The sequence below is a fragment of the Leucopleurus acutus genome (genome assembly GCF_964270905.1).
Source record: "Leucopleurus acutus genome assembly, chromosome: 11".
NCBI lineage: Eukaryota > Metazoa > Chordata > Mammalia > Artiodactyla > Delphinidae > Leucopleurus > Leucopleurus acutus.
In genome coordinates, this window is record NC_139152.1 from 40,821,750 (window position 1) to 40,846,969 (window position 25,220).

Sequence of the window (25,220 nt, forward strand, 5' to 3'; positions counted from 1 at the left end):
ATCAACTCCCTGCCCAAGTGGCTCCCAGGGGTCCTAACTGACGGGGCAGGTTGTGCGGTCTCTGACCCACTCTCTCCTGCTTCGGTTTAAGCCCTCTCCTTGGATGTCTTCAGAGGAATCGGGAGCGGCATCTTCACGCTCCCTAAAACAGATCCACGTCTGCTCATAGACATCCCTTCCCTAGTAATCTGAGCCTCCCTCAGATTCTAACCCTCCCTCAGCCTCTCCCACCTGACTTTACATCCTTCCAGCCACATCCCCAGTTTCTCCCTGTGGAGATGCTGCTGACTGGGCCTTTGGTCTGGCCCCACAATAAGGCTGCACCTCTTGCCTTTTACCAGGTAAGGGTCCTGCTTACCTGGTAACGGGGGAGGTGGAGGGGGCAAGGGAGGAGCCGGCGGCGGAGGCAGAGGTAGGGCCTCCTCGGGGGGCGGGGCCGGAACCAGGAGGTCCAGGTCGGAGGGGGGCATGCCCTCATTCAGTTCCTCAGGGCCTACCCGGGCCAGGGCCTCGCTGCCCACTGACTCTAGGTCCCGGGCGGTGGGCTCCAAGTGGCATCGGCGCTGGAAGGCCTCCTCCTTCTCTTTAATGAGCCGCCGCAGGGTGTGTACCTGGTGGCTCGTGTTCTCGTAAGTCTCCTATTGGGCAGACAGCACCATTAAGAAAAGAGCACCTGAAAGCGCAGCAGGCGATGCTCCTGGGAGTGAGACTTCCTACCTAAGGGTCTCTAGGAGGGTACTCAGAGGCAGAGAGCGGCAGAAACCCACGGAAAACTGGAATGCAGCAGAACAAAAGAGGGGGGCGGAAGAGCAAGCCTGCTTGGCTGGCGCCCTGCAGTGTCCTTCCTCACTGCTCCAGCCCAGTCTCACTGGTCCCTCAAGGCCCAGGTAGAAGGCTGCCCTTGTGAAACTCTCCTTAACCCACCAGCAGCCTGCTATGGCAGCTCTCAGCCCTCTGTGCCTCAGTCCTGCTCTCATTCCATTTGGTTTGTACAGTCGCTCAACTGGAAGCCCCCTACAGACAAGACCCTGCCTTAGCCACCTCTGTATCCTCCATACTCCCGACTCAGCGCTTCAGACTCTTAGCAGGGGCTTGGCAGGTATGTACTGAGCTCAACAGAGCCAGCATAATCGTATTCCTGTGGAAGAAGAGATGGGTTGGGGCATGGTTTTATAACTAACAAAAAGTTAGGTGAGGGACAGAGAAGACACTGAAATGTGAGGAGGCCCTGCTCTCCAATTCGGAATACCTGGTAGCTATCCTGATAAACAGCCCCAAGTACCTGGGCTATTCTGAGCCTGTTCATTGCGCTGGGCTGGGGAAGCACGTGGAGGTGCAGGTGAGGGAGAAGCAAGGGGGGTGGGCTGGCAGGAGGAGACAGGGGCTCCAGAGGTGCCCCACCTGCTCCCACCCTCCTGTGTGTGTGTCTGGCCCACTCTGACCCCAGCTTCCCTCTCCAGCTAAAACATGGGGTGAAATCATCAGCCCACCCTCATTTGAGTGCCTCAGGAGTGAATTAACATCTGGATGCTCGAGGACTTGACATGACTGACATGGAACGAAAAGCAAGCTCCCCAGGCCCCAGCACCCAGTACCAGTCAGGGGCTCCCTTCCCCACGTAATCTGGTACCTTGATGCTCTCGAGTTCCTTCTCCCGCTGCAGCAGCTGCTTCTCTAGCTCTGCCACACGCATCATGTTCTCATTCTCTAGGTCCAGAAGCTTCTCTGTGAGCTGCAGGATGAAAAGGGCAGGTTTGGGGATGGCCCTAAAGTCTGGGCACTCAGCACAGTCTGAACTCCAGTCAGGACCCAGGCCCGACCCCTCCACCCAGGGCCCCAAAGGCAGCTTGGCCCAGTGGCTTCCCTAGGTCACTCCTGTGAGCCCAGGGTCTGAGACCACATGAAATAGTGCAAGACAAATGGCCACATCTGCCTCTCTCGAGCCTGAGGCCACCTCACACCCAGTCCTGAGGTCAATGTGTGTTCCACTGCGGATGAACTAGTGTCTCAGCCAGAGCGTGCGCTAGAGAGCCCCAGTGGATTCTGAGGCTTCCCTGAGGCTCAATCGGGAGGTAAGCAGGTCAGCTCAGGATTCCTGGGACTCAGATGTCCCCACTCTCTCCCCACCCTCAACAGTGGCTCTGGCAGCAAAGGAGGACCACCTACATGGGACACATGCTCCTCCAGCTCTTCCACCTTCTCCAGGGCCACATTCTTGGTCTCGGCATCCTCCAGCAAACCCCCCACATCAAACACGTTGTCCAGGTATGCCTGGATCTGCACCTGCAGCTTCTCGCTCTCTGTGTGCCTTGACTTCTGGGGGAAAGCAGAGAGAGTAGTAGTTGGGGGAGCCTCCTCATCAGCCTCCATGACCCCTTCCTAGAGCCTAGGACCCAGGGAGCTCCTACTGTAGCCGTGTCAGATTCTCGCCCTGTGGAGCTGACTGACTGAGGAGCCCTCTGCGCAAAGGCCAGAGTCCCAGGTCACAGAAGACAGGCAGGGTGCCAGGAGCATCCGTGACTAGGCTCTTGTAAGAGAAAAACTCCTCGTGATACAGCTAAGCTGGTCCTCTTCCCCAAAGCGCCTCATCCCGTGAGGACACCAGCCCAGCTCACCTGCAGGAACTCCTCCAGCCCCAGCTTTGTAAACTCATACTGCAGGTGGACCCGGAAGTTCATGTCCTCCACCGAGTGCACCACGATGTTGATAAACTGCATGCAGGCCACCTGGGGAAGGAGCAGCCCAGAGGGGCAGAGAGAGCCGAGACATGGAGGGGAGGCGGCTGTTAGAGCCAGCATCATCAGGCGGATCATCAAAAGGAGTAAAAAAGGTAAGTCTTTCAGGGAGCAATAAGAGAATTTTAACTTAGAAAACGTCGAACTTAATATTCATTTTACGAAGACAAGTAAATTACATGAGAAATAGGTGTACATGAAGATTTGGCGGGTTTCCTTTGCACACCAGCAGGTATTCCTTGAGACAACCCTACTAGCTGTATACCCTAGACTGAAGGGAAGTGAAACTAGAGGAGAAGCTGGGGAAGAGGAAAGCAGCTCAGAAAGGGTCCAAGGGGCTAGGGACAGTGCGGCCACACAAAGCGGGAAAGGAGGAGACCCAAGACAGAAATTGTCCTGGAGTTTCTAAAAGCTTTCTGGGGTGAGTGAGCGAGTGGATGAGGAGCGTTTACTGAGTAGAGAACCACTCTGGGTCCTACACAGAACGTCAGAGTACGCTGTCGGCTAGCCCCGTTCTCAAGGAGTGGGCGGCCCTGCTGGGCATGCACCTGACCCAGGACCAGCTCCTCACCATGAAGTCGATGTTGCTGTCCTCATTCCGGAAATACTCCATCAGCTTCTCAAAGCGGTGCAACTCCTTGCATACCTGGACAAGCAAACTTTCTCAGTAACAGGATCTGTCCCATGCAGAACCCAAGCCCCTGAGTCCTGGTTCCCAGGAACATCCAGCAAAGGGACTGGTACAGACCAAGTGTAACCACAATTCTTTCTATGTAACGGGTCACTTGGGACATGATAGAAGAAAGCCTGGGACCTGGCATCTGCTCTGGGTCCCTGAGGGAGCTCAGTAAAGTGTGTGCCCTTAGTCTGGGCTCTGGGTGCCTCTGAGTGTAGGCCAGGAAGAAACACAGGGGCCTGGTGTTGCCGAGCTATTGAAGGAAAGAGGGAGGGTGGAGGAAGGTTGGAGGCCATGGCTGAGGCAGGAGGCTGAAGTCCTAGTGGGGACGCAGGAGAGAGGCCTGGGTGCAGGAAAGCCTCTGTGCTGAGACGGGTCCAGAGACTCCTCTGAGCCTCTGGCTTCAAGGAGGAAAAGCCATTTCCTGGCTTGAACAATGGATGCTAGGGAAGAGGTCCAAAAAGGAGGAAGAGGTGGGACCAGCAGCTGCAGCTGTATGCCGAGGAATCCTATGTTCAAGCAGATGGGGGTTTCAAAGCCAGGCCGAGTCTGGGGAATTCCAAGTAGGAGCTCCCTCTCCCCTCACCAACGACAGCCAACACCCCAGGAGGATCCCTGCTTGCCTTCTCCTCCCACTACAAATATAACTGCCTCGGGTTCTACCAGCGGGTTCACTGCCTCCGAACGGCCTGGGGAGCCTGTTAACGCACAGATGGCCAGGCCTCCCAGGGGTCTGTGCATTTAACACACGCTCTTCAGGTATTCTGCTGCACAGCAGGTTAGAACTGCTGGACTATAGCCCTCAAGTGAGGGCATCCTTCGCTGGCCAATCAGGAGCTTTCCCGGCACAAGATCTAGTAAGAATGAAGTTTTGGTTTTGGTTTGAAAAAGCAGGGGGCAGACTACCTAGCTAAAAGCACTAGGCTGTTAAAATCCCTAGGATGTGTGAGATCACAGGAAAGGGCGCTTACCTACCTGGCTCACACCTCCTCCCCGCCAAAAACACACACACACACGCACACACGCACACACATGGGTATAGGAAACTGACCTCTTTGAAATTGTCAAAGGCAGCAAGAATGATTTCGTGACCTCCCCGTACCAAACACACGGCTGCCAGGAGCTCTAAGACAAGTGCTTTGGTCCTAAGGGGTGGAGAATGAAGATTAACACCCTAGCCCCTGACCCTGGCCACCACACAGCTCACTTCCACAACTGGGTGAGTCCTTTCAAGAGAGCAGAGACAGCCTCGGTGGTGAGGGAGAGGATGGGTTTGGGAAAGAAGGCAGGGGAAGGCAGGCTTTTTCCCTCCCTAAGCTGTGTAGACCAGAGGAGAGCAGAACACTCCTCCTCCAGCAGAGGTGAGGGGCCAAACCAAGGCGCTGACCTAAGCCGCAGGACCCGAGGCCAGGCGGGACTTCTTGGCAGGGACAAGTGCAGCCCAGTTCTCCAGAGTCCTGGGCAGAGCGGGGAGGAGAGGGGAGGGAAGGAACTCACCTTGGATTCTTGTTGTTGAGGCTGAGCGCAATCTCATTGACAGCGTGAGGGTGGGACATGACCAGGTTGAATCCATACTGTAGCAAGGGGAAAGGACAGAAGGAGGGGAGACCATGACGGTGGGGGAGACAGATCCCAGCCGGAGCTCCCTGACTGCAGGCCCAACAGCAAACTTGTCTTTTACAAGCTAGTGCCTCCCTAGCTCTCCTGGTGCGGGAGATGAGGCAGAGCACCCGTGGCTAGTGCTGTCGCCTTACCTGATAGTTCATGATGGCTCTGAGACAAAGGATACAGACGTGGACGTCATCCTTCTGGCTCACCAGGCGGGAGTTCTTCAGTGCCCTGCGCCCAGGGAGAGTGCTATACCTGGGGGAGAGGGGCTGCTGGTGAAGGGTCTAGAAGCACTTGCCATCACCCAGACAGCAGGCTGCCCCTCAGCAGCAGAAGAAAAGGGGGATAGAGGACTTTGCACCAGCAGCCCAGAGAGATGCAGGGGGTGCAGGTGCAGGGGGCAGGGCACTCCACTGTTTTCACCTCCCTGGAACAGGTCTTTGTCAGTTAACTATCCAGGATCCCAGCATTACAACCAGTGCCCAAACCATCCTAAGCCCAGACGTCCTCCAAAATACAACACGAGGTGTGTAGGCCTTCCTAGACCTCAAGATGGGTCCAGGAGACATTCATTTGAGCCATCCTTCCTCTTCCTTCTAGTCACTGCATCTTCAACACATTCCCTGGGGCAGGGGCATCCTAGCTCCCATCCCACATCTATGTCCTAGAAAAGACAGAGCAGACCCCAAAGGCTATAGAAGGGCTAGGGACTATATCTGACTTTGCCCCTAGTGATGTTTCATGGAAAAAACAGGAAACACAAGTGGTATCTGCTTGTGCATGACTAGAATGGGCAAAACCCAAAGAAGACTGGGAGAAAAGCACGGCTGAGAGACAGAGGCCATGGAGAGGGCCATAGGACCCAAAGGAAAGCCTCCCTCTGTAGGAGGGCTCTCAGAAATCATCCGGTCCGTCCACCTGCCTCCGGGCAGGATGGCTCTTCAGATACTACAGACAAATGAACACGCTGCAGCCTTGGAGGGAAATAAAAGGCCTAAAGGAAGAAGTGAAGGGAAGGTGAGCGCAGCAGGTTGGGTGGGAGCTGGTCTCCGGGCAGCCGATGGGGCTGCGTGCAGAGCAGAGGGAAACAGACATGAGGGCAGGTGCTGGACCAGCTGGTGAAGACTAAGGAGCTGGGTGAGGACCAGCCCTGCCCAGAGGCCTGGAGGAACGGCAGAGTGAGAATGATGAACGGAGGGGCCCCCAGAGACGGGGAGAGGAGAGGGGAGGGCTGGAACCCCAGATGGGGTGGGCACAGCCGAGGGTGACGTACTTACCCAGGACAGATCGCTGGGCAGAGTCAAGGAGACAGAGAGGACAGACCAGAGACAGACTGGCAGGCAGAGGGCAAGAGAGCTGAGCCTGGAAGCAAGAGTGAAGGGAGGAGCATGAGCACTCACCGCTGTCACCCAAGACCTGGACGGGGACGAGGGTGGGAGGCAGGCGGGCAGAGCGAGAGCACACATACCGGAGCACAGACTGGCGCGCAGAGCGAGCGAGGCTGTTGGTGAAGGGGGCTGACAGGGCGCTGGGTGGCTGCAGGTCCTCGATGGACCTGCTCCAGGACCGGAGCTTGTCAAATGCACCATCGTCACCACTCTCCAGAGCCTCAAAGTCAAACCTGGAGCAGGAAAGGACACAAGCGCACACACAGGAGAAATTCAGTGCCAAGCCGCCTGGCGAGCCCACCCCCGCCCTTTAGACGTCTAGGGCAACAAGAAGCAAGGGCAGCAGAAGAGAAAGCAGCATTGGGCAGCAGAGACCCAACCCTGGTCAGGAGGGCCGAGGAGGGCAGAGTAGTCACTGGCAGCAACCAGGAGGGGGATCTGGGGAGATGCGGGTGCTGACCGAGGCCAGCCGCTGCCCCCCACTGGCCTCCAGGAGTCACCTCCCCATGGGCCCGAAGGGACGCGGGGAGCTGGCAGACTTTCTGCACTCCCAGCCATAGAGGGGACATCTCAGAGAAGCTGCCGCTCCCCTCGGAGAATCTGCCCTGCAGAGCAGTGGTGGGGAACAGGCCAGCTGAAGGGATTACTAGGGGGCAAATGGCAGCAGCCAAAGGGGCCTCTCAGTGCCCTGAGGGTGGGGCCCAGGTGGCTCTGGACTAGGTTCACGAGGCCAGGTCTGAGTGGAAGGGAATGGGGGTCCCGAGAAACCCAGAGTGGGACAGGCCTCTGTGTTCAGGAAAAGCACCATGGTCTCATCCTAGCACTGGGTTTTAATGGCCGGGTTTTCTTTCCACGGTTCTACTTGAGGCTTCTGGGTTTTTCTGGTTTAGAGGCTCCTTGGGCTTCCGCTTCCCTCGGGGAAGAAATCACAGGTCGAGGGTGTGAACCGGGGTCCTTAGTCCCCACAGGAGTTGGGATGGTTTCTACGTCACTTCCTGCTTCTGGGACCAGGCATCTCGCACCACCAGCAGTTTGGGAGCGTAGCCAGGGCAAGGAGGACAGCTCAAGATCACAAACCCACAAGGCCTTCTCCTTTACATATCCCCACGTCGGGATCTACCCCCTCTGAGAAACAAGCCCCACTCCTCTTTCCTGTCCTCTTCCCCCAGTAGGTCACCCAGGACTGAGCAAGCATTTCCTACAGGCTCTTCCCGCAAGGAGCCTTCTGCTCAGACACGCACAGCCCCAGGGTCAACGGCACAGAGGCCGAGGCTCTCTGAAATAGGAAGCGGTATCTGCAGATGCCTGAGTGTTCCCAAGGAAGCAGGAGCAGACTTCAGGACCCTGACCATCAGATGCTTAACGGGGCTCTCAAGCAGACATCAGAGGAGTCTCCCGGACAGGGAAGCCACTTGCCAGTGGTTTCCCTCCGTGAATAATAGTATTCCCCAGAGCTGGGATGTGCAGTTTACAAATAAGTGCCTTCACTCAAACTCTATTTGGCTTCGCTCTTTTCCCCTCAACCCTTCCCAAAACACACACTCTTACCTCACCTGCTCCGAGTCTTTCTTTTAAAAACACAGTCAAAGGTACTGCTGTGGACACTACAATACTGAGGTTCCAGTGTATTTTGGTTTCAAGCAGCTGGAATTTGTTTGCTTTTGAAGCAAGATATGCTTATTTGGAAAAATAATCTACATCTTTTTCTATAAAAGCTCTGAATTTAAAAAAAATCGCTTCAGCAAATGTTTTTCATTTCTTTCTATAAAAAGAGTGAGTTTCTTTTAAGGGATAGGAGGATCATGAGCCTTGACTTCTGTAGGGACGGGAATGGGGAGTGGGCCACTCTTGGTTTTAACAGGCGATGACCTGCAAAAAATGACAAAGGCCAAACCTAGGAGAGGCATTAGTTTGAAACCCTAAGGAGATGAGGGTGAAAACCTGCTGAGGAAGGAGAACAGCCCAGGGGCAAGGACAGTAGCAAGGAAAGTGGAAGTCGAGGCTGAGGCTGAGTCCCAGAACTGAGGAGTTCCCCAGGACGCGGGACTTTCAGCGCAAACACTCGGGAAAGTCACAGGCAAACCGGGGTGATCAGTCACCCGAGGGCCAACGTAAGTCTTGGGTCTGAGTCTGCATGTGCTGGCCATGCCACGAACGATCAATATAATCCCTCTTTCCATATATTTAGGTAATTATGGTAGGGAGCAACCCCTTAAATAATAACAATTAACAAATAAAAAGCGGCCACCACAGTATAGACTATGTTCCAAATACTACAGCTGCTCTACACACGTTATCATCTAATCCTTATGGCAACCCTGGAATATGGATCTCCTCTTACATAAGAGGCCCTCAGCAAACTTGCCTGAGGTCACGCAGACAGTAAAGGACAGAAGAGACCCACATCCGGCTTTGGGCTTTGTTTTAACTCGAAAGCCCTCGTTCCTTCCACTACCCCACACTGCCTTCTCCTCTGCGCTAATTCACTTCCAGCTGCCTCCAAACCCCCCACCTGCTTGCAAAAGGCTCCTGAATGCTTCACTTTCAGTCTGCGTCAAAGGTCATGCTCACTGCTCCTGGGGTGACCTGGAGTAACCCTCTCACAACTGGAGACCCAAAGTTGCTTCTTGAAGACTGAGCTCTCCCAAAGCAAACAAATCCCACAGGGCCTCCCTCCCAGAAGCCAGGACATTTCCTTGGACGGCCCCCAGCATGGAGTCGGATCCTTTGGGCTCGATTCTGAGCTCCCTTTCCACATCTCTCCTCCTGCTCCCCAAAATGCACCTTCTACTCCAGCCACCTGGCATTCTTCACTGATCTCAGACAGCCCCTTGGCCACCTGTCCACCCCCACGCTGCTGCCCGGGCCCTCCCCTCCTGCCTGGGGCTCCCATTCCCATCTTCACTACTGCAAGCTCACCCTTCCTCGTCAAAGTAGAATGGGACCATGTCCTTCCTCACCGTTCCCCAACCCTCGTCCCAGGTGGTACTCACATGACGGAACATTGGGCAAATGACAGGTAATCCACCAGCACGTCCAGGCCTTTGTTTTCATCATTCAGAAACTCCCGCACCCACCTGCAGATAAAGGAAACACAGTGGAGGGGTCTGCTAAAGTGGATTGAGGGGGAGGAGGAAAAGGTGTCTCTGACAGAACGACACCCCCTCCTGGATCCTCTGGAACTCAGCCCCAGGCTGGGAGAATTCTGAAGATCAAAGCCTGTGGCAGACCCAGCCACGGTCACGTCACCGGCCTGGACCGCCCCTAGGCGGCAGAGCCAGGGATAAGGAAAGGTACAGGCCTTCCAACACCATGTTAGCCAAACCAGCTTTCAGGAGCCCCCTCCTCAAGGGCCAGGGCCCCACTCAATCGTTTTCTAGGTCTCTGGTGTCTGGCACGTGGCTGGGCGCACTGTCCTGATGCCACGTTCCTGGGAGGAATTGAGGGTTAGACAGAGCATTTACTGTAGCCCTCGTGCAGAGCTGTTCCTGACAGAAGCCAGCAGGTCCCTGACCTGACCGAGGTCTCAGTTAGAAGACAGGCAGGGAGCGTCAAAGAGAGTCCGGAACAGAGGCATACTGAGCCAAAAGGCTCTCCACCAAGTTCAAGGAAAGGTATTTTGGGAAGTAGTGAGCAGAGGAATACGTGGGACTTCAGTGTTTTGTCAGGGTGAGTCTGGCAGAATAGGAAAAGGATGCGGGGACAGTCAGGAACTCAAGTAACCCCAGAATGGCTCTGGCCACTAAGAGGGTGAACCAGGGAGGCAGCAGGGAAGACAACTAGGCACCCTAAAGACAGTGGACCGGGGTATGTTCACCCTTCTGCCTTCAGGCCTTTTGAACTCAGACATCCCTGGAAGGAAAGTCAGGAGCGAGTCCCAGGACTGTTACAGGACAGGCTCATTCCTGTCCTATAGACATACGGGACCCAGAGAGACATAAAACTCTCAGGATGCATCCTGACTCTCCTGTGCTCTGTTCCCTCCGAGCGTCCAGGTGTCCTTCTAGGCCAGCTGCGCCAAACAGCCCTGCAAGGCCGCTTCTCCCCCACAGCTGGAACACCAGCGCCATGTTTGACGGCCACACCCCGGGCCACAGAGAGAGGCCGGGCCAGAGCACCAGGCCCGGCTAAGATCCGGCAGCAGGCTCTGGCTGCGGCTGACTGACACCGGAGCTGCCTGAAGTTAGCTTCCTCTCTGGGGGCCGACAGGCCTCCCGTTTCCTGTCTGTCTGCGCTCCAGCTCCCCACCCCCTTCTCATTTCCTGTCTGAGTCTACACTGCTATTTTCGGGATCTTGACACTTTGAGGAGAGGTTAAAGGGCACTTAGGCAAGGCCGCAAACCAATACAAACCAGGGAGAGGAGGAGCAGGAGAGGCTCTGGAATCCTACTTCCCAGCCCGCCCACTCCAGGCCCGAGTTCCCATCTTTGCAGGCCTGGGGCTGATCGGGCTGCTGCCGAAGCAAGATCCTCCTCTCCCTACCTTGCCCTGGGCTCCTACTGCCCTGAAGCACCCACACCCCAGCCTGACAGCCTGACAAACTCCTCCTGCCCCAAAATCCGGGACGGATCCGGGCCCTCCCACATAACTCTCCCAGAGAAGCCACAGTCCGGATGACAGGAGCTCCTAAAATGCCAGACACTAAGCTGCTCCTGGGAACCAAGGACCAGGTCCAGACCTCTAGCTTGTGTGCCAACCGCCAAGAGGCCCGGGCCTGGGAACCATGCTGCTCTGGCCCCAGCTCCTGGCCAGTGGCCAGGGGGGTTGGCGCCAGGTAGAAGGGGCAGGCAGAGGGGACTGCCCTGCACTGCTCTGTGGCCCTCTCCTGAGAAAAGCGGACCCCCATCTTCACGTAGTAGGACTTAATAAGCAAGACAGGAGGGCCTGAGAGAGAAGGGTGCGGGGAGGGGTAAAGGCCCTGTGGAGCAAGGCAGGGTGGGAGATGGCGTCTGGAGCTGCCATCTGTGTCACTCTTGCTCTCTCACGTGGGGTAGCTGATGAGGCTCTGCAGTTTTTCCTGCTGTGAGCGTCACCATATAAAGGTGAAGGCTAGTTACACATTTCCAACCAGGTCAGTTCTCAATGTCTGGTTCACAGAAGAGGTGTGAAAGCCAACTCTGGCCATCCAGCACAGCTACTGAGGCCAGGAACTGTCCCTTTCCTGTTCTTTCCTGTGCCATTTCCCCTACCACTGTTGCTGAGGCAGCTGGCTGCATACAGGTAGCCTCCATAAGAACCCCAGGCAGCCTCAGCCTGGGGAGGGGACAGGAGGGGAAGGCATATGATGTCATTTGGCTCTTTCTACCCCTGCTCTCAGGAAGCCCAGGACCCTGGGGCTGGAACCTGCCCAGAAACCTCCACCCCGAACCCAGGCTCAACTTCTCACTTGTGTAAGCTCTCAATGTTCATGCCAGGCCCCTCGGTCAGGCCTGTAGCCCTGCCTGCAGTTCTCCATCAGGTGTCCCTCACTGTCCTTTGTGTATATACACACACACACACACACACACACTCTCTCTCTCTCTCTCTCTCACTTTCACTATATTTACTCTGGCTGGTTACGGTTTTATAAAACTGAGACCATAGCCGTCTTTCACTGTATCTCACGCATTAGCCCTCTGTCTGTTCAGCAGGTCCTGGTTCCCCACTTCTCTGGCAAAAAAGACGCATGTAGTTTCTAGGGGCCCCGTCAATGGGTTGGCAGTACCCTGGTCAGTGAATACGGAAGATGTTCAGCTCCTGGCCCCCACTGCCTTAGATCTTTCCTGGTACTTCAGGAAGCTGCTTCTGCTCATGAACTAAAATTGTCTTATAATCAAGCAAATAATCTTCTGGGCACCAAACAGTCCATGAACTAGGTAGGTCTCAGCTACCCAGTGCAACACACTCCTCCATCCCCAGCCTTCTCTGGGCCTCCCTTGGCCCAGCCCCAGGCCACAGGCAGACTCCAGTCTCAGCTGCTGTGGGAATGTCTTCCACTCAAAGCCACAGGCTGAGGACCCCAGGAGAGGCCCCAAGCTTGCCAGCAGCATCCAGTCAGCAGCTGGCAGAGCTGAGGGGGAGAAAAGCCAGAAAAGGAACCGTCTGAAGCTCTCTGGGGAAATAAAAGCCATTCAAGAGGCAAATCTGCCCCGTGGCAGGGAGATGAAACTAGGTCCTAAGAGGCCAGGTGAAAAGGCTCTGATGGTCACATCGGACTCACCCAATGTGGTTGGTACGAAGTGAGATCTCCAGCTCTCTCAGTACTTTGGTTGACTCCTGCACTCTTCTCCTGAACTTCTGTAAACATGGAATTTTCTGTCACTGATGGAGGTCCCCAAGCCAACTTTACAATACAAGCAAAAGGGGTAGAAAAGGAAAGGGAAGGCATACAAGAAGGCAGTTATAGTCTTTCCCTCTGTTACTAGCCAGCCACTCCAGGGCCATGGCCTCAGAACACAGAAACCCAACTCCCATTGCTCAGAAGCAGTCCCAACCCAAGTCAAACGGTTTGCCCCACAGGACTGTAAAGGGCAGCAAAATGGGGACTCCCTGCCTCGCACTTCACCTTCCGAGTTACGCTGGGATCCAAGAAGCTCTGGAGTTTCTGGATGTAAGTGTGGGGAGGATTCTTCACCTGGAATCGTTCCTGTAAGGGAAACACGTGTGTGTACACAGACACCCAAGGTTCTGAGGGGAGTGCTGAGGAAGTAGGGCACTCACAGTGTTTGATGTGAGGGGACTCCTAAAGTTATCACCTGGCCCTTAACATCATCCAAACCATAGGTTCCCCTTCTTGACTTATCCTCAGCTACTTCTCATCTGTTGCCATCTTCTCCTCCTTCAGTTAGTACTCCCTGAGCCTCAAATATTTTTCTACACTAAAAATTATTTTAAGAGCCTGCTGCTTCCTAAGAAGATGCGGGGATTACATAGCTCTAAACAGCATCCAAAATAAAGACATGACTGGGAAATGTTGTTCACTTCCTAGCCAGCTAATGGACAGTGGTTAGGAAGGCGAAGGGGAGGGGAGCTAGGCCTTGTAGAAGCCAACTTTCTGAGCCCTGAGCCCAGACTTGGGACTGGACTGGTTTTGCTGTGTTAACACAGCTTAGGAGTACAAACACACTTTCTGCTCCTTGCCCAGGTCCCAGGCCCCCACAATCCAAGCAACCCCAAATGCTGCAGGCTGCTTTCAGCAAGATCACTGCTCCGTCCCCTTCCACACAGGGCACAGGCTCCCCATTGTGGCCCAACCCCCTCATCTGACCCAAGGGAAAACTCAGGGAAAACTCTTAAGCATTCTGGTCCTGTAAGGGCCTCCACAACGGAGATATCTGAAGAGTTAGGGGCTGGAGAGGGTCCAGGAGAATGATATAATGTTAGGAAACAGAACCTAAAAACAAATGAAAGAAAAAGAGGAAAGGTTTAAGAAAGAGCTGACATTATGTGACCTAGAAAAGACTGAGAGATTATCAATTAAAGACAGTACCAAAGGGCTACTGTTCTCCAAACCCCAGGTAGGTGCTCAACTCCTCTTAATGCAGAATTCAAGGAAATTGGCCTTCCCTGGATAAGAAGCGACCTGGACTAGGTTCTCTGAAGTATGATTCTACCTTAGGTCAAGCAGCACGACTTGGGAAGCAGAGGAGCACAATAGTTAGCACAGATGGAGTTGGCAGCCTGAGCCCTGGCTCTATCACCTACCAGTGAAAGGCAAGTTACTGAGCCTCAGGTTCTGCTTCTATAAAATGTTAACAGTGCCTTCCTCAGAGGGTTTTTGTGAGGATTAAATATATGTGTGTATGTGTGTGTGTGTGTGTGTGTGTGTGTGTGTGTGTGTGTGTGTGTGCTTGGTCCATAATAAGTACTCAGTAAATGTTAGCTATTGTGATTTTTGTGATTTTGTTCAGGGCTTGAAAAAAATTATGTTTATGACAAAACTCCATCAGAAAGTGCTGGGTAAACAGAATGCCTACACTCTGGGCCAGGTGCTTCCATACCTCCCAAGAGGTAAGGAACTAAAAGCCAACTCTCCCAGAAGTGCAGACAGACCTGTCTGAGTTCAGAAACTTATGACTTGTGATCTTCAAATGTGGGCAGGGGAAAGAGCAAGGCCGCAGGCATTACTTCTTGATTCTGAGCTAAGTGATAATCTCTATTTTCTCTTCTGTCTATAAACACTTTCGTGTAGGGAGAGCTTCCAGTCCTCATGTTCTGAGATTTGGGAACAGGAGACTAGAGGACTGGGGCTTCTCATTCCTAGAGGCCTGTAAATAACGGGGAAAATCCTGCTATTTGCCAGGTCTGGAGCAGAGTGAGAGAAAAATGGTGCTTTGAATTTCCCAGCCAGGGACAGCCCTCACCCTGGGGAAAGGCAGAAACAAGCTCTGCTGGGAAAAACACCAAACTCCTCCACAGCAGACCCTATACCTCAGACCTACACAAACCTCCTTGAGGCTGCTGCTCACTGGGAAGAAATCAAGACAGTTCTTTGTGGCAGCTAGAGGGGAACTTGGCCTACCAGCCCTGTCTCTGTTAGGAGAGGCGTTTTGGATCAGGAAGTAAGCATGGACTGATGCCACGCCCAGGCCAGGGTTCCTCAAGGAACCCCAGAGCTGCAGTCAATGCCCACGGTCCTGCTGCCTCGTCCAGCTCAAGACACACCCCCCACTTCCGGGCCCACTGCAAACCCCGTACCTGGTCACAGATCAGATCCCACTTCTTCTCGTTGTCATACTGCCGCAGGAGCCGGGCTTTGTCAGGAGGCAGGTTCATGGAGCTCTGAGGAGAGAACCTGAGTCAACAGGGCTGATAGGCTTCCCTTAGGCCTGGTCCCTCAGGCTTCACCCTGACACTCTGTGGCTCATAAGGAAGGCTCAGAGAGGCATGACCATCCTCCTGCTTCCCCTTCATATTTGCTTAAGCTTGGTTGAACAATGTTTTCCAAACCACAGGTTGTGGAATCAATTTAGTCAGTCAAGAGTAACTTTATTTTAAATGAAAATGAACAGATTGGTTATCAGGGGGTGGGGGTGGAGGGATAAACTGGGAGATTGGGACTGACATATACACACTACTATACATAAAATAGATAACTAGTAAGAACTGGCTGTATAGCACAGGGAACTCTACTCAATACTCTGTAATGGCCTATATGGGAAAAGAATTAAAAAAAAAAAAGAGTGGATATATGTGTATTTATAACTGATTCACTTTGCTGTACACCTGAAACTAACACAACATTGTAAATCAACTATACTCCAATAAAAATTTTTTCTAAATAAAATTAAATTTAAAAAAAGAAAATGAACAGATTAAAATAGAATAGGATTGAAGATACCAGAATTCATTGCAAGTAGGAAGTATAAATAATGTTTCACAGACTTCCCTGGTGGCGAGTGGTTAAGAATCCACCTGCCAGTGGAGGGGACGCAGGTTCGATCCCCAGTCCAGAAAGATCCCACATGCCACGGAGCAACTAAGCTCATGCACCACAACTACTGAGCCTGTGCTGTAGAGCCTGTGAGCCACAACTACTGAGCCTGCGAGCCACAACTACTGAAGCCTGCGCGCTCTAGGGCCTGCGTACTGCAACTACTGAGCCCGAGTGCTGCAACTACTGAAGCTCGCGTGCCATGCTCCAAGAGAAGTCACCACAATGAGAAGCCCACGCACTGCAACAAAGAGTAGCCCCCGCTCACCGCAACTAGAGAAAAGTCCCACGTGCAGCAACGAAGACCCAACACAGCCAAAAATAGATAAATAAAATTTCATGAAGTTTTGTTTCTTTTTATGTTATGTATACACACACACACACACACACACACACACACACACACATACACACACACACACACAGATCACGCTGTAAAATGTGTTTCTTAACATGGGACCGGGCAAAAAAGTTTGAAAGCTACCAGTCTAAAGTGGCAACCTTCAATCGATTTCCCCCCACGGTCTGAGAGCTGAGCAGGCTTCCTGCACCACGTGTGCCCATGGGTGAATCCTGAGCCACCCACAGCCTGTGCAGATGTCACAAGTCTACCCCTTTCCCTCCTATCAGGATACAAGTGAATGAGCATAACATTAACATAAAGGTAACTGCTCAAATTTTTAAGGAAATAATTTACAAAATTTCAGGACTTTAATTATTAGTATCAATTACTTATGACACAGCTCCCAATTATTTAAGACACAGTCAAGTGTCCCAACCCCTCGTTGAGACACTCTAACCTAGAGTACAGGACAGACCAGGAGTCATTTTATTTTGTTCACTACTGTTTGCTGAGTGAATAAATGAATACAAGTGTAAATGAGTAAAAGCCAAGGCATCCATGGGTGAGCTCCACCCAGACCAGCAGCCCTACCTTTCCCTCCCTTTTTACCCCTGTCCAGCCAAGGCCCTCCTCTAGCCAGTCCGGCGGCTGCCTTGGTGGCAGTCACAGCCCTTGCCTCCAAAGGCAGATCGCTCACCTGCACCCCACCCCCAACTCCTGAATCAGATATGATCTCCTACCTGAAGTATCAGAGCTGTCTGATGACCCACGTGACTACCCACAAATCTGGCCTCTTCCCCTAGCATACTCAGGCCGCCTGGAAGGCCTTCCTCTCATCTTTCTCTCCTTTACCTACTGCTCCAAGTTCAGCTCTCAACTCCCGGGTAAACGAAGCATGACCACTTGGTTTACCTCTACCCACTCCTTGACATCCTCATCCCTGGGAACGTGAATCGTGTGTGCCCGGGATCCCAAGGAGTCACACAGGCCCTGCATCATTCCAAAAGCATCAGGAGTATCCTGGGAGTGGGGCCTCCATTTTCTAAGAAACTAAAAGAAAATCCTTAAACACCATTTATTTCTGTTACATGTATCTATTTATTATGCATTTATTTACATACATACGATTAAGCCAGTTGTATGCTCATCTAGCTCCTAAAGGACTGTATCTATTCATACGATCTCCAACCCCCAATAATGTCTAACCCTGTGACAGGCACTGAGTGGAGAGTAAGTTGATGGTAAACCTATGGTTAAGATGTCCCGGTTCTGAGCTCTGGGCCCAGCTCCTTGCTGGAAACAGGGTCACTATGGCTCAAAAAAGAAGTAGCGTTGGGATCTCTGCTCAGTGTTTAGAAGTAGAAGAACTCAGGAATACAAAAGAGGTCAAGAGAAGAAAAGAAGGGGAAGAGACCACCACTTCACACCTCTCCCCATGGTTTCTGCTGCCCTATTAACCTGCCTGAGCTTCCGCAGGCAAGAGGGGCTAACCGAATCCTCCCCACTGCCGATGTAGCAGGGATGGCCGGACGGGCAAATACAACCCCAGATGTTTCTCTCTGGAATTACTTTGCTAAGGGCCAATCTCAGCACGTCTCTGTGGATAACAGGACAGGAGCAGGAGGCCATAACAGAACAGGGACCCAAAGATCAAAGGTGGCCCAGAGCAAGTTCTCCCACCTAACCAGGGCCAGGCTGCTGCCAGCTGAGCCCAAGTGAGACCAGGCCTCGTTCTGGCTCTGTGTGCGTCCTGAGATGACTTCATAGTCATCTGCTCCTTTCTCCCAAGTCTGTGCCGTGAAGGTAGAAAACAGTTGTCTCCCTTGGAAGAATGTGACCGGGCCGGGGGTGGGAGCTTGTTGCTACTGTGACAGACATCACATCCCGTCTACACCAACCTCCTCCCCCAGCCACCCACTGTCAGCTGCTGTGGCCTCAGACTTCCCCACCAGGTGAACTGGTGAGAAAACGTCCCCCCAGGGCTTCAAAGACGAAGCAGAGTCACCACCTTTGGGAACCCTAGCCTAAGAGCATGGAGAAGGAACCTCAGGGACCTGGCCAAAATTTAGATGCCCAGGAGAGAGGGACATCAGTGTATGGAAATGGGTGGCAGACGCGTGAATCAGCTCCAACCACAGGCCCACAACCTCCAGTCCAGAGTTCTGGGTGGCACTTTCTGGACAGTGATGGCCGTCTTCTCTGCTCCTTTGGGGCCGAAGTGTGATGGGGAAGGAGGTGGGTGGGGGAATTCCCCAGCCTGCAACACTCACAAGAAGCCCATCACTGACGGGGGGGTGGGAGCCACTGGCTAGGGGGCAGGACCAGGGCCTGGCAGTTCTCCCCCTGCCAGACTAGGGAATCGGGGCTTCTGCCTCCACCAGAAAACGTGCGTGAGGCCAGCAGGGCTCAACGTCCTGAGGAAGGGCAGCTTCCTGAGTTCCGGGGACAGCCAGGGAGCAAATCTGACATGGTTCCTTCTGGTCTCGGTCAGAGGTTTGTTTCCTTGACATTTTCCTGCCGTGGTTCCACAGAGACCTCAGGCTCTCTTGAGGCAGAAGTTGGGCTGAGTTCTTGCTAACTCCTCACTGAGATCCTTGCTGAACAGAAAGGAGGTTCAGCTGTCTCGGAGCAGGGGGCACTGAAGGTGGAATCAGACAGCCCAAGATCAACTTCAGGCTCTTCAGAGTCACAGAACCTCAGTGAGCTCACCCATAAAATGGAGATAATCTCACGACTTCACAGGGTTTTATGAGGATTAAATGATAACTACTTTGGGCCCGTATGTGTCTGGAACACACAGTTCCCTGCCCGCTCTTCCTAGAAACACTGAGTAATGTTCTGACATCCCAAGGACCTGCCCTCTGGCTCCTGGATTGTCCCTCTATCTCTGCCTCTGTCCCTCCTCCTTCAGCACTGCTTCTCCACACTCTGGGGACAGAGCAATCCCTTACCCCTCCTTTGATCCCCCTCTGGTTTCCTCGAAGCCTAGGAGGAAATGAAATACCACCATCCTTGGGGAGGGAAAGGGAGACCCCAGGGAGATGGGAAGAGAGGGGGAAGAGGAACTCAGACTGAAAGCAACTCTGGGACTAATTCCTAAATCAGAGGGAACCAGCCAGAAGTCTAATAATAAAAACCTACAACAGGAAGAAGCAGAAAGGGGTGGATCTGATGCTTCTCCGGCAGGGCCGCTCTGGTTTACTGCCAGTTTGCGGCCAGGCAGAGTGCCCTGCTCAGGGGCCAACCCCTTCCTGGGCTCTGCGGGAGCAAAAGGGCCCAGTCCCCCCAAGCGAGGCTTCCTTACTCCCCACCGGACCCCTGTTGGCCCCAGAGAAGCAGAGGAGGAGGGAGGTGGCTCTAGTCGCAGAGGTTCCTTTCCCTTTCCTGCTCTGCACCCCAGGTCAGTTAGCCCCTCCTCGTTTCCTTCCCACTGCAGGGGAAGGGAAATGCCGGTAGGGTTGGAGTTTCCTTCAAAGCTGTGTCTCCTGTGCCGCGACTCACCCCTGCCTCTGTCAGTCTCCTTGGGCCAGGCCTGGGGAAAACCCAACAAACAGAAATAGGAACCACCCAAAATTCCCAGCTGCTTCTATTGGTCCCAGTCAATCACGATAAATCTCAGGAATAGAGACAAAAATGGCACAGGTCCTCTGAGGAGAGGGAGAGAGATGTCTGAAACTTTCCTGTGAAGGGGATTCTGGAGGCTTGAGGGAAGGCAGGCGAGGGCTGTCTATTTTGAGCAAATACAGAATGCGAGCTGGTGGTTTTCTTGATGTCTTCCCTCTCAGAACCTCCTCCCCACCAAGTCCCCTACGGCTGGCCGCTTCTCCCCAGTGTGAAAGCCCCAGCCGCCAGGCTCAGCCCACAGGGGTGAGGAGCCCTGAGAAGCTGAGTCTAGAACTTCCCCAGAGATGAAATGAGGCACTGTCCCGGGCACTACATGCTGCTGAGCCCCAGCTCCGGGTCACAGCAGCCAGCAAAGCCTCTCGGGCATCCACAGATCAGCCCATTATACAGATGGCAGAGGAGAATGCAGTGAGGTCCCAGGTTTGGGAGTCCAGGAGACTGCTGTAGGAGCAGCTGGAGCCCTGCATTCCCGCCCTGTGTTCCTGCCAGGATCCCCTCACATCTCATGCCCCCAAGTCAATGGCAAAACAGGCAACACTGGGCACAAAGGGCCATGCCCAGCCACCAAAAGGACAGAGTGTTAGGAGTGGCCCGGCCTACTCTCCACGTGTCTCTCCTGGTGGGCAGTAGACGCAGCTGTGGCCAGCTGGGCACTGCTCCCAAAGGGCAAGAGCCCAAGGAGGTGGGAGGTACCGGCCCCTGCTGCCTCGGCCCCCTTGGCGGCCACAGCCAGACCTGCCAGCCCTGCGCAGTAGCAGCTCCCAGACAATGAGAGTTATTTTCAGCCAACGCTTTAACACAAGCCAGCTGGCCAGTGTGCAGGGCGGGAGTCCTCCTCCACCCAGCCAGCCCAGACGGCAGGCCCAGCCTGTTGCTTACGCTGCTGCCGCCTCTGCGTCACTGTTTGTTTATCTCGTTGTTTCAGCACAGCTCCTCCTAACTGCCCCCCAGAAGTACAATCCTGGCAAAAGGAAACCAAAAAAATCAGAGAATTTGGTCAAAGGTCCAAGAGCGAAAATTAAGAAGGTCCAGACATGGGAAGCACAGCAGTCCCTGCAAACACCCACACCCTCCCCCAGCCCCGTGACTGGCGGGAGTAGTGCAGGGTAGGAAGCAGACCAGGTCGGTGGCCAGGTCTCGCTGCAGCTCCCACAGACCGAGCCCAAGCCTGGCTTTGCTGCCAACCTGGGAGACGAAGCTCAGGATGGCTCTCCTTGCCTGCCTCCCTCCCATCCTTCTTTTCAGAGCTCAGGTTTGGAGAAGATAACTTGAGACAGAGTCTGGAATGAGCCTGAGCCAACTGGGAAAGGCTCTGGGAGAAGAACTATATCCTGCAGCAGAAAGGAAATCACAAGAACAGTTCGTGACACTTGGCTGGAGGAAGAGGTAGCCCTGCCCGTGATGGAGTGGGATGAACACTTCAAGAATAGGAAGGGGTGGACAGCAGCAGTCACCTCCCTGGACTCGAGGCTTCCTGCCCTGGTGCTACCAAACCCCACAGCCTCAATGGTACAGCTGCCCCTCCCTCCTCAACTCCCTCCATCTGCAGCCCCATGCACAGGGGCTCATGGGTGTGACACAGCTCTAGCCACACACACGGTTTCCTCAAGGCCTAAGCTACCCGACTAGACTTATGGGTGGGTGCTCCTTGACTTAAGTCTCTGTAATGGCTTAGGTCTGGCTTTCTGGTTTTGTTTACTTGAAGCTATCACTTTGGGGACAAGCTGCCAGGGAAAAGCCAGCTTTCAGAGCCCTGTCTGGAGAACGTGCTTCTGTGGTCACTGATGACTCTATAACCAGAAATGACTTGTTGAGCAGTTACGGGCCAAGTCCCCGAGCAGCCTGGAGGAAAAAGAGACGGATTCGCCAGATGTCTCAGGCTGCGCTCTGCAACTCACACCAGGGAAGTCGGGTAAAGGAGAGGTCCTAGAAGGCCAGCAACAATCAAACAAAGAGGTGGCTTTATCCAAATACAACTATACCCCCCGAGGCCTCTTCTTCACCCTGGAACACTCCCGCGTTGGATCCTGGGCCGGCACGGGAAGTTGGCCATGACCCCAGTGCCAGCAAAGCCCCCCAGCTCTACCCTCTGCCACACTGTCGGCCTCATACCTGACATCAGGTGACCTTGGCAGGTAACCTGGCCCTGGCTAAGGACACCTTTCTGGCCTACTCAGTCAAGAAGCACACAGCCTCGGACAGAAGGACTTTTGTTAGCTAGGGGCCCCAAGCCCCAGCTTGAAAAGTCACTGCCACAGCAACTTGATCTATCTGCTGGCTCCTCAGCCCCTCCTCGTGGTTAGCCAGACCCACACAGTCCCCAGTTACGCAGAATGGAAACTATTCTGCTGGGGGCAGCTGGCTTTCCAAAGCTAAGGAGTCTTGGGGCAGAGCCTCACATTATCCCGGTAGCCAACCAAGGTCAACTCTTCTCTTCATGACATTCTGCCCTCCCGCCAGGGGAGACCTAATAGGCAGTGCTACCTCACAGAGGACACAACGTTTCTGGGGTAACATCCTACAAAAGGCATCTTCTTCTCTCTCCTCAGACCACAGCCCATTACCACTAGGACCCAGGGCGTGTCCTTCCCAGGGTCTCTCATCCATACCTTCCCTTCCCTTCCATTCCCACTGCCACCATCGGATAGGCCCTTGTTCACTCCTGACCTTCTGGGATAACCTTCTAGCTGGCATCCCTACTTCCAACCTGCATGTGGATGAAATTTATAAACTTCCTAGCACATAAGATAAATCATGTTTCTTTTCAGTTCAGAAATCTTCTCTGACTCCTTACCATTTACACAAGAAAACCTAAACTCCTTGGCCTACTGTTCTTAGCATCTTAAATAAGAAAGAGCTTCACAGGTAAGATTCTCCCTGGGTTGGCCCCAGCATCTCTGACCAGCTCATTCTCTCCTGGACTCTCTCTCAGAACAGCCACTCTTGCCATGGGATTTGCTTATAACTGACGTTTCCCCAATCTTCTGAATCCCTACCTATTACTACCTGACTCAAAATCCAACTCTGTGACTACCCAACACAGCTCAATCCCTCTTCTGAGCTCCAAAGCATAATCATATGTGAAGAATGATATGGCAGAGACCTGCTTGTTATCCCCAACCTCCTCTCACCTTCCTTATTAATGAACCTCCAATGTTCAGCTGAGCACTTAGCAACCCAGAATTAATATATTTCTATAAACAACAAGGTCCTACTGTATAGCACAGGGAACTATATTCAATATCCTGGGATAAACCATAATGGAAAATAATATAAAAAAGAATGTATATATGTGTATAACTGAGTCACTTTGCTGTACAGCAGAAATTAACACAACATTGTAAATCAACTATACTTGAACTTAAAAAATAAATTTAAAAAATTAAAAGAATTAATATATTTCTCATCTTCCCTAGCATTCAGGTGTGGCTATGTGACCATGTGGGATGCAAGAAGTAGTGTGTACAACTTCTGAGAAGTATCATTAAAGGGAGGGAGTATACCCTTCTTTTCTCCTTCCTCTGTCCAGCTGGTTGGAATGCAGAGGTAATGGCTAGAACTTCAGCAGCTATTCTGGACCATGAGGTGACCTTGGAAATGAAGTCCAGATGAGTGAAGCAAAGAGGAAAAAAATTGCTGGTCACTGATACCATGGATCTTAACACAAACTGGATGAAGTCATATAGTGTCTTTTCATGTGTGTATTTCCTTTATTTACAATTAGAACATGAACTCCTGGAGGGTAGGGGTCATGCCTTATCCTTCTGTGAATCATGAGCAGGTGCTTAATAAATAACTGATTGATCCTGCTACTACCTCTCCCATCACCAAGTCTCTGGTTCAGTCCCTGGTTATTTCTGGAGGGGATTATCCAAATTCTTACAATTGTCCTTGCTATTTCTGGTCCCTCTCCTATAATCTGCCTAATGTGATACAGCCCAAGTCACTTTCCTTAATGCTGCTTCTCCCTCAGCAAACTCCCTCAGCAAACTTCTCATTCTGAGTTTCAACTCTGTCCTTCAGTTCACGCCATAAATCTAAGACACTCCCCTGACTCATCTTCTAACCAGACTCATCTTCTTAAAGCCCGCTAGCCCACAAGCTCCTGAGCACAGGCACCATCATCACCAGCTTATCACTGTAGTAGGTGCTCAATAAAGTTTGGGCAAATTGAATTTCCCCATACATATACTCCTCTTTTTCCTGACCCTAAGATTTCTATTCTACATTGTCCTCAGAGATCATCTCCTTCCCAATTGCCAGCCATGCCCCTCATCCAATTCACAACGGGTGAAATCCCCACCTTCTCTAGCAAATCTTTCATAAGCGAGACTGGTAAGGTCTACACTCGCCCCCTAACAGCGTCTCCACACATTTACTAACGCCTTTAAAATATGTTCATGGAGTTGTAATTTATAGCTAATGTCTCTTCACCTTTTCTTGGGTGTTCAATAAATATCCTATCACAAATCTCAGAGTGGTTAAAGCACAGAATGAGGAGCCACACTGCCCTGGTACGAATCTCGGTTCCACCACTTACTAGTGTGGCCTTGGGAGACTTATTTAATCTCTATGAGCCTCAGTTTCCTCATCTATAAAATGGAGGTAGAAATAATACTTACTTCATAGGGTTGCTATGATGATTAAAGTTAATATATGTAAAGCATTTAAGTCAGAAGTAGGTAGTAAACGTTACACATAAAGCTAGCTATGCTTTTTGAGGGGGGTGGGGTTTGGATTTCTTATTCAACAATTAGCTGGAAAATAACAATATGCCAATCACTAAGCTAGGAGCTGGGGATATAAAAATAAATAGGACAGGATCCTTACATTCAGGAAGTTTATATCCAGAGGGCAAGGCAGACAAGCAAACCAGGGATGAGTGCATACAGCACAGCTGTGAAACAGGTGCACGTGGCACCGTAGGATCCCGAGGATGCAAAATCTAATAGAGGAGTCGAGTAAGGCTTCCTGGAAGAAATGCTATAGGATTTAGTCTTAAAACATCAAGCAGGAGGAAGGCAGGAAAAGCAATGAAGCAGGGGTAGATGGTGATATGCTAGGCAAGGACACAGCAATTGCAAGTACACAGACACACAAAACGCCATAAAAAGTCTGGGAGTCCCTGATTTACAATAATGGAATAAAAGTATATATGAGGATATTACAGCAGGCAGGGAACAGCCAGATGACACAAGGTCTAGGGAACTAAGGTAAGTAGGTAGGCATGAGTAGGATAATAATGATACTACTATTAAAATGATAAAATAATGACAAAAGCTAACATTTATTGACAAAACTTTGATAAGAACTCTGTATGAGGGACATCCCTGGTGGCCCAGTGGTTAAGAATCCATCTTGCAATGCAGGGGACGCTGGTCAGGGAACTAAGATCCCACATGCTGCGGGGCTACTGAGCCCTCGTGCCACAACT

General features: G+C 52.5%; 1 protein-coding gene across 3 annotated transcripts in view; it reads right to left on the bottom strand.

The window, feature by feature from the left end:
- The window catches only part of FMNL3 (formin like 3), a gene marked incomplete at its 5' end in the record, with an annotated part of 54,424 nt that overhangs the window by 6,053 nt on the left and 23,151 nt on the right, over positions 1 to 25,220 (bottom strand). For 2 of the 3 annotated variants that reach the window (XM_082850549.1, XM_082850548.1), the window contains 13 exons: positions 359 to 638; positions 1,631 to 1,732; positions 2,167 to 2,316; positions 2,616 to 2,726; positions 3,307 to 3,381; positions 4,463 to 4,556; positions 4,909 to 4,985; positions 5,166 to 5,268; positions 6,482 to 6,640; positions 9,401 to 9,484; positions 12,607 to 12,683; positions 12,952 to 13,032; positions 15,084 to 15,167. In XM_082850549.1, the coding sequence (XP_082706675.1) occupies positions 359 to 638; positions 1,631 to 1,732; positions 2,167 to 2,316; positions 2,616 to 2,726; positions 3,307 to 3,381; positions 4,463 to 4,556; positions 4,909 to 4,985; positions 5,166 to 5,268; positions 6,482 to 6,640; positions 9,401 to 9,484; positions 12,607 to 12,683; positions 12,952 to 13,032; positions 15,084 to 15,167 (1,477 nt within the window). Of the gene's footprint in view, positions 1 to 358; positions 639 to 1,630; positions 1,733 to 2,166; positions 2,317 to 2,615; positions 2,727 to 3,306; positions 3,382 to 4,462; positions 4,557 to 4,908; positions 4,986 to 5,165; positions 5,275 to 6,481; positions 6,641 to 9,400; positions 9,485 to 12,606; positions 12,684 to 12,951; positions 13,033 to 15,083; positions 15,168 to 25,220 lie in introns of all 3 variants that reach the window. The other variant, XM_082850550.1, reaches the window with a different exon arrangement.